This window comes from Gossypium hirsutum, chromosome D07, assembly GCF_007990345.1.
Source record: "Gossypium hirsutum isolate 1008001.06 chromosome D07, Gossypium_hirsutum_v2.1, whole genome shotgun sequence".
Taxonomy (NCBI): Eukaryota; Viridiplantae; Streptophyta; class Magnoliopsida; order Malvales; family Malvaceae; genus Gossypium; species Gossypium hirsutum.
In genome coordinates this window covers 56088523-56105368 of record NC_053443.1, presented here as the reverse complement: position 1 = coordinate 56105368, position 16846 = coordinate 56088523, and the positions used below count along the sequence as shown (strand labels likewise).

The window sequence follows — 16846 nt, the reverse complement described above, 5'->3', positions numbered from 1 at the left end:
ACCCCGTGTAGTAAACCTTAGGAACTCACCTTAAGTAGAACTACACCAAACCCTAGTAGATACCCTGATGTGCTTTTATTCTTTTTGAATTGTCTTGGATTATATGTTTACATCTGGTACTGATATTTGTTGTTTTACTTTGGATGCATGACATTTCAACTGCATGGCATTTCATTATTTCAAGGCGTTGGTTCATATTCGGTTTCTAGAAAGAAAGCTTATCATGGAAAGAAGGTTTCTTGATAAGGTGGAAGATAATGCGGCAGTCCGAATTTGGTCGGAAACGACACAGCAAGAGAAAGGGGATAGTTTGGCTGAAGGATATATATCAGAGCTATGGGACTTTACCCGCATCAGCATAACCCAGAACGATTTACAAGAGTTGAAAGGAATTTGGGACCATTGGGACGAGGAGGCCAGACGGTTGTTTTATTCCCATTACGGGGACTTGCCGTACCTGCTAGATATGAAGGTAGATAAGCACCTATTCCGGGCTCTCGCACAATTTTAGAATCCCGCCTATAGTTGTTTTTCGTTCGGGAAAGTTGACTTGGTGCCTACGATAGAAGAATATATGGCTTTACTTCGGTGTTCAAAGAGTCAAGTCGACAGAATCTACTCAAGAGCCGCAAATGTACCCTTTTTGAGAAGGTTAATGAACATAACAGGCATGAGTGAGCAGTGGGTTACGGCCCGAATTAAACAAAAAGGGGATAACAAGTGCATTTCTTGGAGGAGTTTGAAAGATGTGGCTTTGGTGCACCCGGATATAAAAAAGAGGGTAGATATCTTCGCCCTAAGCATATATGGCTTAGTTATCTTTCCTAGAGCTTTGGGGCATATTGATGAGGCGGTTACTGATTTGTTCGACCACCTTGATAAAGGAGTTACCCCGGTTCCAGCAATTTTAGCGGAGACATTCAGATCATTGAGTACCTGTCGGCGAGCGGGCGAAGGCAGGTTCATTGGATGTGCACAGTTGTTACTTGCGTGGTTCCACAGTCATTTTTGGAAAGTGGATAAGGTGTCATATCGGGTCTTCTCTGAAAACTATTCGCCGCTAAAGGAGATGATAGCTACACCGAGAAGGGACGACATTTCAATGGAAAAATGGATGGCAATTCTTCAAAACTTGCATGAAGAAGACATTGAATGGAGAGCTCCGTGGTTACTTCCAGACGAAATTTTGTACCGATGCGGTAGTTTTGATTGGGTCCCTTTGCTTGGAATCTGGGGAGCTATTGGCTATGCCCCGTTATTAGTGCTCAGACAGTACAGATCAAGACAGTTTATACCCGCAACCCAGGGGCTGGCCGAGTGTGAATTCTCGTATGGGGGTGATGGCTACAAAAAGAGGATTCGAGAGATATCCAATGCGTGGAATCAGACTCACCAAATGAAGTGACTAGCTGTAGGACCAATGACAACCCCGAATATGAAGAATGGAGGGTCAGAAGAATCAATGACAATGTCCCCAAATCAAGCCCCGAAGGCAGTCATTCGATAGAGGAGCACTTACGGGTCATCCCTTCTGAACTAGAAATTTTGAAGCAAGATTTTGAAAGAAGAAATGCAGAGTTGGAAAAACAGATAGAGCAAATGGAGGAAGAAAAAACAAACTTAAGGTTGGATGTAGATGTCCAGAAGCTCGAGATGGAGCGATTAAGAAAAGGAAAAGCTAGGGCTGAAGAAGATCTGGACAGTCTGAAAACAGATTACAAGAAGTTGCGATCATCAATGAGAACCGCCGGGTTGGGAAAGACTTCTGAACAATGGCGCAAGGAAGTTCAAGAAGAAAAGAACAAAGCTGATAGATGGGAAACGAGGTTTCAAGAAGTTCAAACCCAGAACGAGACTTTAAAGAAAAGTCTGTCAGAGAATCAGAAAGAAAAAGGGGAACTAGAAAATAGAGTGTCCGAGTTAGAAGAATCTCTCAATCGGCACCGAAATCGAAATTCTGTGATGGAATTAAAAGCAAGCCTAAGTAGAATTGAAGAGATGAAACGAAGAATTGAAGAGTTAGAAGCAGCATTGCGAAGTTGCGAGATGCGGATTGAGCACATGAGATCTAATGAAGATCGTCAAACTGAGCAGTTGCACTACTTTCAGAACCAAGTAAGAGATAGAGATCAAATCATGGGAGAAGCCGTGCTTCAAATCCGAGAGGTGGCTGATCACTTGCAGACGTTAGCAGTACAAGCTGATGTGTTAAGCGTGAAGTACGAATTAGAGTCGAGTCGAGGACAGGAGCTAGCCTCGTTGCTTAGGAGGATTAGAATTTTGAGTTTTAGGGCTAAGTCGTATATGTAATCCACCTTATGTAAAAAAGTTTATTTTCTAGTAAAGTTTTCATAATGAAATTGAACTAGAATTAACGCCTTTTGCTTTCATTTCATGCATTGCATTATATGCATTAATGACCATTAAAAGACCCTAACTAAATAAAATTATTTCAGTTAACCTGGAAAACCGTCACTCTTACGGAACTCGAGCGAAGTCAAGAAACATGGATCAAAGACTAGAAAAACTTGAGCAGCTCCAAAGAGATATGCAAGATCAGATAGAAGAGCGGTTGGAAAAGATTCAGCAAGAGATGCGAGAATCCCAAGACGACATGATGGCAAAGTTAACGCAACTGTTGAAAGGAGGAAAAGACAAGGGAAAGGACCCTATTGTTAATGTTGAAGATGGAAATAGTGATGAACCCTTTACCCTCCAGGCTTTACCCCTCTGCACGCGCATACTCAAGCTAAAATGTATCCACAAAGACCCTCTGTTACAATTAGACCCCAACAATTCCAAACGAGTCCTCCAATCGGAATAAGTAACAATTCCGGAGAGAATCCCACCAATCTCATAGTCCCTGACCTCGATGACGTGGCAGAAGTGGAAAAGACGAAAGTGGATCTGTCAAAGCAATTGGAAGACCGATGTAAATGGCTGGAGGAAAAGTTTAAGGCCATGGAAAGTGCTGATTACCACCGAGGAATGGACGCTAAAGATCTGAGCTTGGTGCCTGATTTAATCCTCCCTCCTAAGTTTAAAATGCCAGAGTTTGAAAAATATGACGGGACAAGTTGTCCCGATGCTCATATCACTATGTTTTGCCGAAAAATGACCGGGTACATCAACAACGAGCAGTTGTTGGTTCACTGTTTTCAGGATAGTTTGATCGGGTCAGCGGCTAGATGGTACAATCAATTGAGTCGAGCTGAAATCCACTCTTGGAAAGATTTGGCGCAGGCCTTTATAAAACAGTACAGACATGTGATGGACATAGCACCCGATCGAATTGTATTGCAAAATATGGAAAAGAAAACTAATGAGAGCTTTCGCCAGTATGCTCGAAGATGGAGGGAGGTAGCAGCACAAGTTCAACCACCACTTTTAGAAAAAGAGATAACCATGCTTTTTATCAATACTTTGAAAGCTCCATTTCTCAATCACATGCTGGGTAGTGCCACCAAAAGCTTTTCAGACATAGTGATGTTTGGAGAAATGATAGAAAATGCCATAAGGAGTGGCAAGATAGAAGCAGGAGAAAGTGCTAAAAGGTCAGCACCGAGAAAGAAAGAGCATGAGATAAATAACACAAGCATGTTTAACAAAGACCATTCTAGATCAATCACGGTGGGACAAGCCAGAGCAACAACCACTAATCAGCAAGGTTCTTCGAGACGGGAGTCCAATTCAAGGCCAAATATAGAAAGACCTCAATTCACACCCATCCCGGTGACGTATAAAGAATTGTATCAGAATTTATTTGATGCACATGTGGTATCTCCATTTTACCTAAAACCCATGCAACCTCCGTACCCCAAATGGTATGACACAAACTCCCAATGCGAGTACCACGCGGGGATTAAGGGGCACTCGATTGAGAACTGCACTGCATTCAAGAAGTTAGTGGAGAAACTTATCAATATGGGGATCGTAAAGATTGGCGACTCATCGGGGCCAAATGTAGCAGAAAATCCGTTGCCCAATCATGACGATAATAGGGTAAACGCGATAAGTGAGAATGAAGGAAGAAGAGTCAAAGCCAACGTGGCAGAGATAAAAACCCCTCTTGGATGGGTTTGGAAACAAATGGTAAAAAGAGGTCTTATCAAGCAAGATTCGATAGAAAGGCCTGAACAAGCAAAGAGATTTTGTGAGTTCCACGCAGAAGAAGATCATGACATCCAGGAATGCACCGAGTTCGGAATCGTGGTGCAAAACTTTATGGATAGCAAAGAAATGGAGTTTTATGAAGAAATCAAAGGGTTAAAAGAGGAAGAAGTTTGTGCTACAGGAGAAGGATCTGCAAGGAGAACCCAAGAGCTTCGTCATCCAGTGGTTATCATTTCAAAGCCAATGAACAAAGAATCTGGAATACAAATAGGGCCAAAAGTTATAATCCAAAAACCTGTATCCTTTCCTTACAAGGATAACAAAAAGGTTCCTTGGAGTTACGATTGCAATGTAACGATTCCAGGAAAAGAGAGCTCGGTAAATGCTTCAGAAAAGAAGGAAGGATTCTATACACGAAGTGGAAAGCGCTATGATCCGGCAGACGCGATAGTGAAATCTGGAAAAGAAAAAGCTTTAGCAGTTGAGCTAGGAAAAACAAAAACAGACGAAATTGAATCGAGTGTCAATCAGCCGGTAACTGAAAATCAAGCCAAAGAATTTCTAAAATTCTTGAAACATAGCGAGTACAGCGTGGTAGAACAATTACATAAGCAACCGGCTCGTATCTCCGTATTGAGTTGCTTATAAGTTCAGAGATACATCGTAATGCGTTGATTAAGGTGCTAAATGAAATTTATGTCACTAAAGATATCTCGGTGAATAAGTTGGACCGCTTGGTTAATAATATCAATGCCGATAATTTCATCTTTTTAATGATGATGAAATACCGCCAGGGGAAGAGGATCTACCAAAGCATTACACATCACTGCTCGTTGCGGGGAGTATATGTTAGCTGGAGTGCTAATTGACAATGGATCAGCCTTGAATGTTTTACCCCTATCTACCTTAAGTAGGTTACCGGTGGATAACTCTCACATGAGATCATGCCAAAATATAGTGAGAGCGTTTGATGGTACCGAAAGAAAGGTGATAGGAAGAATAGAAGTACCTCTTTTAATTGGCCCAAATACATACGATGTGGACTTCCTAGTGATGGATATCAAGCCGTCATATAATTGCTTATTAGGAAGACCCTGGATTCATTCGGCAGGGGCGGTGCCTTCATCATTGCACCAGAAGTTAAAATTGGTAATAGAAGGCCGGTTAATTACAATTGACGCCGAGGAAGATATCATTGCATTGGTAACCAATGATACACCATATTTGGGAATAGACGACGAGGCAGTTGAATGTTCTTTTCGATCTTTGGAGTTCGTAAATGCAACCTTTGTCATAGGGGGAAAGAAGATTCCGACGCCCAGCATGTCTAAAGCCACAAGGATGGGATTACAAGCGACAGTTGGGAAAGGAGCTGTGCCTGGAAGAGGACTTGGAAGATGCCTTCAGGGAAGGATGGGGGCACCAGTAGTGAAATACAAACAAGATCGTTTTGGTTTAGGATTTAAACCAAATACCAAACAGAGAAGGAAAGAGTTAGAAAAGAGACAAGATAGAAGGAATGCGCGTTTGAACGGAAAAGAAGTCGACTGGGAACCTATGGCTTTCCCCACATATCCAAGACATTCATGTCGGGAGGAACTATGTATTCTGAACTGAGGGCTCCAAGAAAGAAGACCGCAGAGGAAATGTTAAGAAACTTAAGCATCAATGCCATATGTGAAGAAGAATTTGAAGGAGGAAGTACGTCAGGCATCTATCCCGTTGAACCTGGGAGTGTTTTAAACAATTGGACCGCGGAAGAAATGCCTGAAGTTTTTAGAGCTTTTCCAGAGTAATATTCAAAACATTAATTGTTCTAAGCCTAGAGAAAATGAAAACTTTTGTGAACTGAAATAGGCTTATATGTGGACATTGTGATTTCAATGAAATATATCTTCGCATTTTGAGTATATATTCTTTTGAAATTCTTTTTTTCATACATTCATGGTCATACTAAATAAGAATCCTTAAATTCATACATTCCCTGTACATTCTTTGATACCTATAACAGGTCCCAAGATATCAATGATATGAGTGACTCTACTATGACTTAGAAAATCTTTTTGAACGAGATATGTGTCCAAAGGAATCTCAAGATTTTGAAGATAACACAGATTGCAACCTATCTCTGGACTTGTTGAGAATGGTAGAGCAGGAAGAGAAACAGATTCTACCCCACGAAGAGACGATAGAGACAGTGATCTTGGAAGAGGGAAAGGTGTTAAAGATTGGTACCCGCATAGCTGAAGAAGTAAAACAAGACCTCATTGAATTGCTGCGAGAGTTCAAAGATGTCTTCGCATGGTCATACCAAGATATGCCGGGGTTAAGTACTGACATCGTGGTTCACCGACTTCCTATAAAGGAGGATTGCAAACCAGTTCAGCAAAAACTCCGAAGAATGAGGCCTGATATCGTGTTAAAAATAAAAGAAGAGGTGCAAAAGCAATTCGACGCTGGGTTCCTGAAGGTGGTCAAATGCTCCGAGTGGGTAGCTAACATTGTTCCTGTCCCTAAGAAAGATGGGAAGGTACGAATGTGTGTGGATTATAGAGATCTAAATAAGGCTAGCCCAAAAGATAACTTTCCCTTGCCGCATATCGACGCCTTGGTAGACAATACAGCAGGACATTCACTGTTTTCTTTCATGGATGGCTTCTCGGGATATAACCAAATTAAGATGCATCCCGAGGATATGAGGAAAACTACGTTCATAACCCTATGGGGAACTTTTTGTTATAAGGTGATGCCATTTGGGTTGAAAAATGCAGGGGCAACGTATCAGAGGGCCATGGTAACACTGTTCCATGACATGATGCATAAGGAGTTAGAAGTCTATGTTGATGACATGATTACAAAATCTAAAACAGAAAAGGAACATGTGCAGGTCCTTAAGAAATTATTTACGAGATTGAGGAAATTTCAGCTAAAGCTAAATCCAGCAAAATGCACATTCGGGGTCAGATCAGGAAAATTGCTTGGATTCGTGGTCAGTGAAAGAGGAATTGAGATTGATCCTGACAAAGTAAGAGCAATACAAGAATTACCCCCGCCGCGCACTCAAAAGGAGGTTCGAGGTTTTCTAGGAAGGCTGAACTATATTGCTCGGTTCATCTCACAGCTAACTGAGAAATGCGACCCCATATTTCGCCTCCTCAAGAAACATAATCCAGGTGTATGGGATGAGGAATGTCAAAAACTTTTGAAAAAGTCAAACATTACTTATCCAACGCCCCAGTACTGATGCCACCCTGCCCAGACAAACCGCTCATACTGTATTTGGCAGTATTTGAAAATTTCATGGGATGCGTGCTTGGTCAACATGACGAATCAGGACGAAAGGAAAGAGCGATCTACTATCTCAGTAAGAAGTTCACCGAATGCGAAACAAGATATTCGCCAATCGAGAAATTATGTTGTGCTTTAATTTGGACAACTCGGAGACTGAGACAGTACATGTTGTACCATACGACCTGGTTAATCTCCAAATTAGACCCTCTGAAATACTTGATGGAGTCAGCCGCTCTGAATGGAAGAATGGCTCGACGGCAAATTCTTCTATCTGAATTTGACGTAGTCTATGTGAACCAGAAGGCGGTCAAAGGGAGTGCAATAGCGGAATTCCTAGCAAGTAGGGCTCTCGATGATTATGAGCCATTGAACTTCGATTTCCCAAATGAGGATTTGATGTATGCCGCAACCGTAAAGAAAGATTTCCAAGAAGGTGGTCCTTGGAAGTTGAGTTTTGACGGAGCTTCAAATGCTATAGGCAACGGAATTGGGGCAGTACTCGTGTCCCCTAGTGGAGATTATTATCCTTTCACTAGCAAATTGGACTTTGACTGCACAAATAATATGGCTGAGTATGAAGCTTGCATTATGGGCATTCGGGCAGCCATAAAGCGGAAATTAAGGTGCTAGAGGTATACGGGGACTCTGCATTAGTAATTTACCAGCTCAAGGGGGAATGGGAAACAAGAGACCCGAAGTTGGTTCGCTATCGAAAATTGGTTATGGAATTGATCGAGGAATTTGATAGTGTCACCTTTAGTTACCTCCCACGAGATGAAAACCAGATGGCAGATGCTTTGGCCACTTTAGCCTCCATGTTTAAAGTGAACAAATTAGAAGATATGAAGCCTATCCAGATCAGCATCTATGAGGCTCCAGCCCATTGTTGCAACATTGACAATGAAGAGGGAAAGGATGATCACCCTTGGTACCATGACATATTGCGATATGTGAAGAGTCGCGAGTACCCTGACCATACGACAGAAATGATAAGAAGACATTAAGGAGATTAGCCATTGACTATGTCCTTGATGGGGAAATTTTGTATAAAAAGGAAAGATCAAGTACTGTTAAGGTGTGTGGATGCTGTTGAGGCAAAGGAAATTTTGGAAGAAGTGCATGAAGGTATCTGCGGAACGCATGCCAATGGCTTCACGATGGCCAGACAAATTATGAAATTTGGATACTATTGGTCCACCATGGAAGGGGATTGCATTAATTATGCCAAGATGTGCCATAAATGTCAAATTTATGGTGACAAAATGCATGCACCACCTTCACCCCTTCATGTTATGGTTTCTCCATGGCCTTTCTCCATGTGGGGAATGGACGTTATCGGGCCAATATCTCCAAAAGCTTCCAATGGGCATCGTTTTATCTTTGTGGTTATTGATTACTTCACTAAATAGGTGGAGGCGGCTTCATATGCAAATGTCACGAAGTCGGCAGTTAGCAAGTTTCTGAAAAAAGAGATCATATGTCGATACGGGATGCCTGAAAGGATCATATCCGATAATGCGCTGAACTTAAACAACAACTCAATAGCGGAAGTTTGTAGTCAGTTCAAGATCAGACACCACAATTCGTCATCGTACCGTCCAAAAATGAATGGTGCCGTGGAAGCAGCTAACAAAAACATCAAGAAATTATAGGAAAAATGACTGAAACCTACAAAGATTGGCACGAGAAATTACCTTTTGCTCTCCTGGCATATCGCACTTCTGTTAGAACCTCTACCGGGGCAACACCATTTTCTTTAGTCTATGGGATGGAAGCAGTTTTACCCATAGAAGTTGAAATTCCTTCTCTCCGAGTATTAACTGAACTAAAGTTGGATGAGGCTGAATGGATTCAATCCAGATATGACCAGTTAAACTTGGTAGAAGAAAAGAGGTTAAAAGCTATTCGTCATGGTCAGATGTATCAGAAACGAATGATGCGAGCTTACAACAAAAAAGTTCGTCCCAGAGAATTTTACGAGGGGGACCTGGTGCTGAAAAAGATTCTTCCTCTACAAAAGGATTTTAGAGGAAAGTGGATGCCAAATTGGGAAGGTCCTTATGTGGTAAAAAAGGCCTTTTCAGGAGGAGCTTTAATCCTGAGCGAAATGGATGGTAAAAGCCTGTCAAATCCTGTAAATTTAGACTCAGTCAAGAAGTATTTCACTTAAAAAGGGGGCATTCAAAAAAAAAAAAGGGAGAGGCCAAGGTAAAAACCCGCAAAAGGCACCTTGAGACCAAAGGGGATTTGAGTTGAAAACCTGAAAAAGGCGGCTCGAATTTTGAAGCGTGAGGTGAACGGAACGGCTCGAATTTTTGAGCAGGATCTGAAGCATGTGGTGGTCTTACTACACCTGAATCGCAAGAAAGAGTAGGTGACATCTTGGGGTATCGACAAAATACTGTAGATTCCAAACACATATTAAATGGTCTTTAGAAAACTTGTGCAGGGAAGCTCGTGCTGCGATATCTGGGGCACCTGTTGTCATCTTATACTTTGAATCTTGGCAAAATTTGTTGTCTTGATTATTGTATTCAGTTCAAGCTTTGCTCCCCAATAAAATTTCATTCTTGTCCATTGTCTTATTTCATTTTTTATCTTAGCAAAATTTGCTATCTCGATTAACTCATTCATCTCGAGATTTGTTCTCAATAACATTTGTTTGTTCGTTGTGGTAACCTTCTCGAAAAACATTTAGAATAACTATTAATAAACTGAATGTTCAAGCAATTGGAGTTTTGCATATTACTCTAGAAATTTCTAAATAATGAAGGAGCCTGAAACAGGACTGTTGTTTAGAGCACACCAAATTCAAAGTGTCCAAAAAGGAAGAGTCCAAGTCGGGACTATCCTTTCAAATTTTGTTGTCCAAACATTGAACAAAATGACAAGATGTCGTGTTGGTGGCAAAGCTTCAATGAACAAACAAGCGATGTTCACCAAGTAATAAGAAAAGGTTTTCTCGGAGAAGGAAATTTTGCATTTGTACATAAACATTTGGTATGACACCTTGGGAATGGTGTAGGAGATCAAAGAGTTTCACATTCTGTATCATTGAATTGTGATAGCAGAGGATCGAGAAAAAGCCATATCCTTCTACCCTTAGTTTACGGTGGGAGATTGATGGTACAAATTTTATGTCCCAGTGGATTAAACTTTGACGTTCGCAGTGGGGGCAATCTGACTAAGTGTTTCTTTGGATATGCCAGCCGAGCAAGAAGGCGTTGTAACACGTCAGTGATAAAACATGAGCAATGACAACTCAAACATTAAAAATGGATCATTCTCATGACATTCTGCATTCATTCATACACATCTAGTTAGAAGCATTTGATTCATTCTGATCATGCCATCCTAAACACTAGGCATAAATAGGTCCATAAAATGGATTTTACAGGTCATATTCCCCAGAGAACAGATCAAAGAAACAGATCCTATACCCTTGAAGTTGCAATGGGAGGGATTGAAGTCATTAAAGTAGATCTTGTCTTCATGTATTAGCGTGAAGCAGATCGAAGATAGCAGGTCCTATCTTCCTATATTGATAGGAAGTGGATCCAGGATGCAGATCTTGTCTTCCCATATTGGTGGCGAAGTAGATCGCAGAAAGCAGATCTTGTCTTCATGTATTGGCGTGAAGTAGATCGAAGGTAGCAGATCCTATCTTTCTATATTGGTAGGAAGTGGATCGAAGATGCAGATCTTGTCTTCCCATATTGGTGGCGAAGTAGATCGCAGAAAGCAGATATTGTCTTCATGTATTGGCGTGAAGTAGATCGAAGATAGCAGATCCTATCTTCCTATATTGATAGGAAGTGGATCCAATATGCAGATCTTGTCTTCCCATATTGGTGGCGAAGTAGATCGCAGAAAGCAGATCTTGTCTTCATGTATTGGCGTGAAGTAGATCGAAGATAGCAGGTCCTATCTTCCTATATTGATAGGAAGTCGATCCAAGATGCAGATCTTGTCTCCCCATACTGGTGGTGAAGTAGATTGAAGATTGCAGATCTTGCCTTCCTGTATTTGGCAGCGAAGCAGATCAAAGATGGCAGATTTTACCTTCCTGACCACAGTGGAGTACACTGAAGCCGATAATTCTATCTCCCTGTATTTGGCAGTGGAATAGATTGAAGATTGCAGATCTTGCCTTCCTGTATTTGGCAGCGAAGCAGATCAAAGATGGCAGATTTTACCTCCCTGACCACAGTGGAGTACATTGAAGCCGATAACTCTATCTCACTGTATCTGGCAGTGGAATAGATTGAATATTGCAGATCTTGCCTTCCTGTATTCGGCAGCGAAGCAGATCGAAGATGGCAGATTTTACCTCCCTGACTACAGTGGAGTACATTGAAGCCGATAACTCTATCTCACTGTATCTGGCAGTGGAATAGATTGAAGATTGCAGATCTTGCCTTCCTGTATTAGGCAGCGAAGCAGATCGAAGATGGTAGATTTTACCTCCCTGTGACTACAGTGGAGTACATTGAAGCCGATAACTCTATCTCCCTGTATCTGGCAGTGGAATAGATTGAAGATTGCAGATCCTGCCTTCCTATATTGGTAGGAAGTGGATTGAAAACAGACTCTATCTCCCTGTATTTAGCAGTGGAATAGATTGCAGGTCGAAGATGGCGGATTTTACCTCTCCGATTACAGTGGAGTACATTAAAGCCAGTAGTTCTATCTCCTTGGGCAACAGTGGAATAGATTGAAGATTACAATCTTATCTCCCTAAGCAGTAGTGGAGTAGATCGCATTAAGTCTTATCTCCCTAAGCAGTAGTGGAGCAGATAAAACCACAGATCTTATTTCCCTAAGCAATAGTGAAGCAGATCGCATCAAGTCTTATCTCCCTAAGTAGTAGTGGAGCAGACTAAAAACACAAATCTCATCCCCATGGAGTCGTAGCAGAGTAGATTGAAGCTACAAGGCGTATCTGAAGTTGCAGTAGAGTGGATCGAAGCAACAAGACGTAGCAGACTGGAATAAGGCTACTGGAAGAAGATGAGCACCAAAAAATCAAGACTCGGCAAGACCGGGCAAAATTGGCCCTTTTGATGTCTTTGCTCTATTCTCGTTACACGAAAATGAGCAAAGAGGGGCAGCTGTAAAGGCCCAATTTTGGCCCAACTTAAACCAACCTAATCCCAACCCAAACACAAAAAATAAATAAATAAATAAATAAAAACCTTGGCCACCTACTCCACCGCCTTTGTTGGCCACCCACCTTAGCCACCTACTCCACCACCTTTGTTGGCCACCCACCTTAGCCACCAACTCCACCACCCTTGGCCACCTAAACCACCCCAACCACTCCACTTGTAAAATTTGGCTATAAAAGCCATTCAAGACTTTGTTTTTAGAGGTGGGTTTTTGGTTTTTTGGAGAAGGATTGTTCTTTGTTTTGGAAGAGGTTTTTTTTGTTTTTTGGAGGTGTTTTTTTGTAAAAAAGGTTATTTTTGTTTCTTGGAAAGGCTAGTTTTTGGAGATTAATCAAAGATCAAAGCAAAAGAGGTTTCTTTTGTCTATTCTTATCTTTAGTTCTTTGTTTGTTTATTGTTTTCCTTTCAATTTTATTTTGTTTTTTTATACGAAAGTAAAAATAAAAGTAAGAAGCTTATCCATATTTTCATTATCGAAAAAGGTTTTTTGAGGTCCGGCCGCCGTGTACGGTGGCGCCAATGGCGGCCCGTGGGGGTCCATGACCGAAGCAAAGCCGGACCAACGGCCGGATTTAGAAAAGAGGGAGAAAGAGAGTTGAGAGCTTTGTTTTATTATTTTATTATTTTTACTATTATTTATATTATTATTATTTTTCTCATGTATATATTATTTTTATATTATTATTATATTATATATGCCCTCTCCATATTTATTTATATTATTACTATCATTATTGTTACTTTTATTATTTTTTATTTCTAACTACTATTATTATATATATGTATTATTGTTTGTATTATTATTATTATCACCCCTATTGTTATTACTTTACTTTTGTATTCTAATATATTATTAATATTACTTATATTTTTATTATTTTTGCTATCACTATTACTATTATATATTAGTGTATATTTTTATGTATATATATATTTTATATATAGTATTATTTTTTATTACTTTAATTTAATATTTTTATTATATTTGCTTTTTGTATTTCTATATTTATTATTATTATATAGTAGTGTGTATTTCTATTATATACATATATATATACATTTATATATAGTATTATTGTTTACTTTACTTTAATATTATTCTTATTATCATTATATCCAACCCAATAATAATTCTTTCATAAAAGTAATATTCCGTATTTGGTAATTCGAGACAATCGTGCCCTAACTTATTGGGTTTCGATTTTTCTCCTTTAACCTAAATAACGGAATACTCTTTTAAATCGTGACATGAGTTTTGAAAAATGCTTATTCTCGGAGATACGAGGTGTTGTTCCCTAACTTACTGGGTATGGCATTTCGTTACCTCGAAATAAGATTTTTGCAAGTAAAGGCAATATTCGGTGTTTGGGAATTCGAGGAAACGTGCCCTAACTTACTGGGTTTCGATTTTCCTCGTTCACCTTAACTAACTGAATAACCTTTTGAAATACACGAATTTTTATATAAAAGGCAAGCTCGTTCTCGAAAATTCAAGATGTCGTGTCCTAACTTACTGGATGTGACATTTTATATTGTGAGACGAGAAGGTCCTTAACATTTGAGCATTTTCTTTACAAAGAGGGATCGTATTTTAAATTCTTTCAAGTTTTCAAATTTTCGACACTAAGACACTAATTAATCAACTAGGTACCAATTTTGGGCGTATCGAGGGTGCTAATCCTTCCTCGTGCGTAACCGACTCCCGAACTCATTTTTCTGAATTTCGTAGACCAAAATCGTTGTTTTAATAAAATTAAATCATTTATTAAAAACAACCACCTTTTGAGGTGACCCAATCACACCTCGTCAAAAAAGGATTGGTGGCGACTCCCGTTTTCATTCTTTTTTTTCAAAATCCAAGTCGACCCCGTTTTCATCCAAAAAATGGTGTCAACAAATATCGTACACATGAGAGTAGTGATTACGTGTAAATATTAACATTTAAAAGCTAATAAATTAAAAAATCAATAATGTACATGTATATATATACATATATATGAAAGTTTACAAAAGTTGAAATAAATTAAGTGTATAATAAAATAAAGTTTAAAAATAGACATGCAAAATAATTAAAATAGGTGATAAAACTAAGTAAACAGTGTATGTAAACATGTTTTAGATAGTGAATATAAATAAATTTAAAGCAAATAGTATAGGATAATTTTAAAATTAATATATAAAGCGACTAAAAACAAAATGATGTATACGATAAATTAAAATAGATCATTTACAAAGCAAGTTAAAATAACATATAATATGGGTTAAATATAATATATAAAAGGGAATCTTAAAATAAACCAATTTAAAGATAATCAAATTTTGAAATAATAATATATAAAACCATTTAAAACTAAACAACATATATGTATATATATTAGAAATAGTGCTATATACAATAGTTTAAAGTATGTAAATAAAGTAATGTAAAATTAAAAAAATAAACCGATTTAAAATAGTATATATTAAAACAATCAAAATAAAGGTTAAGAATTAAATTGAAACTACAACAAAACATGAGGTACAAATAGTAAATAATGAAAGGATGCAATGGACTATATTACAATACGCGCGAAGAAGCAGGGATCTAAACAGTAAATATCCCAGTCTTTCTATGCGCAGCGTTTCGAAAAGGACCAAAATAAAACAACACAAAAATTTCAAGGCAAAATAAAAAAAGTTTAATCGCGAAATCATAAAAGGCGGAGGGACCGGGATTGAAAATAGCCCAATTAACATGAGCGCGCAGATCCCCCATGGGGCGGGTCGGGTCGCGCACGGATCTGGGTCAATACGGCACCATTTTGGAGCCACTGATCAGACTCCAAACGGTGCCGTTTCGTACATCATGTAAGGGTCAAAAGTAAAACCCTAAATTGGCAGCCACATCTTCATTTTTCAAAACGAAAATAAAAAAATAAACATATAAAAAAAACACCCAAACGCCCTCCCCTCTCAGCGCCGCTTCAACCAGCCGAAGTTCTGCCCACCCCGATTCGAGCGGAGTGAACGGAGCTTCTACAGCGTCTTAGCGAAGGTATGATCTCTCACCTTTCTCTTTTTTTTAAGCTCGAATAATAATAAAAAACAAAAAAAGAAAAATGCAGAGAGGAGAAAAAAAGAAGGAAAAAACCTTCAAAACTCAGTCTATTGCTTTTTGAATTTTTTTTTTGTGTATTGATCGTGTGTGTGTAGAAAAAAAAAAGTCCGTTGATAGCGCTTATATTGGCTTTTTATAGCCAAGATTACCAAAATAAATAACAATAAAAAAATCTGTTATTGCCACGTTTTCGTTTTCTTTTTCGTTGCTGGTTGTTTCTCTGTTGGTGTTGTTTGTTTGTCTGCGCGCAGGTTCGGCCGTACGGGGCCAGCTGGGCGTGGAGGCGGTGGCGCACATGCGAGGGCAGAGCTTGATTGCGGCGCTGAAGCTGCTAGGGTTTCTGCTTCTAATTTTGCGTTGGGCCACTTCGTGATTGGGCTAAGGGCAAATTAGGTTTGGGCCTTAGTGGGTAGCACTTAAGCATTTGGGCCACTGGGATTTAGGCCTGCTATTGTAAAAAAAACTGAACATTTTATTTATTTTATGTATATATATATTTTGGTTTTAATACTAGGGCTCGGGCCGAACAAAATTTGGGTATTATAATAACTTTCTTTTTATTTTTGATGCCCAAAGTTTAAACCCATGAAATTGACTGACCAACTATGTTCAAGTGGTTGGATGACTTTGTGAAAAGAAATTTTTTGTTGTTTAACAGATTTTTTTAAAACAAATTTTGAAAATCGTTTTCTATGAAACAAACACACATTAGAGATTTTCTTGTCAATGAAAGTAGGAGTAAGCAAAACTCGATTCTATTTGAAAGAATCGAAAAAAATTTGAATTTTGAGTTATTTGAATTTTTCGAATCAACTCGAATAACTCAATTCAAGTTTCGAGTTTGAGTCAAGTTGAATTTCACAATTCGAATAATTCGAATAACAAATTAGTGTAAATATTCGTTTGGTCCCTGTCAATTTTGAAAATAAGCAAATTGGTCTCCCTCATAACAAAAATTACAAAAAATAAAATAATTTTCAAAAATTTAAATTTTATATTTTTAAAAAATTATAAAAAATTATAAAATTTAAAAAATAATCTAAAAATATATTAAAAAATTTAAATTTAAAAAATTTTCTAAAATAATAATTTTGGGACCTAATTAATGATTCAAATTTATCATACTCAAGTATCTTATTATTTTATTATTTTGCTTTGAAATTTGAAAGATTTTTCA

The 16846-nt window shown here is 38.7% G+C and overlaps 1 protein-coding gene across 1 annotated transcript; it reads left to right on the top strand.

Annotated features, from left to right (window-relative positions):
- Positions 1-1599: 1599 nt before the first annotated feature.
- Positions 1600-2310, top strand: LOC121219193 (myosin heavy chain, cardiac muscle isoform-like). Its single transcript, XM_041096889.1, has one exon. It carries the CDS (start codon positions 1600-1602, stop codon positions 2308-2310), a length of 711 nt encoding a protein of 236 aa, XP_040952823.1.
- Positions 2311-16846: the final 14536 nt, after the last annotated feature.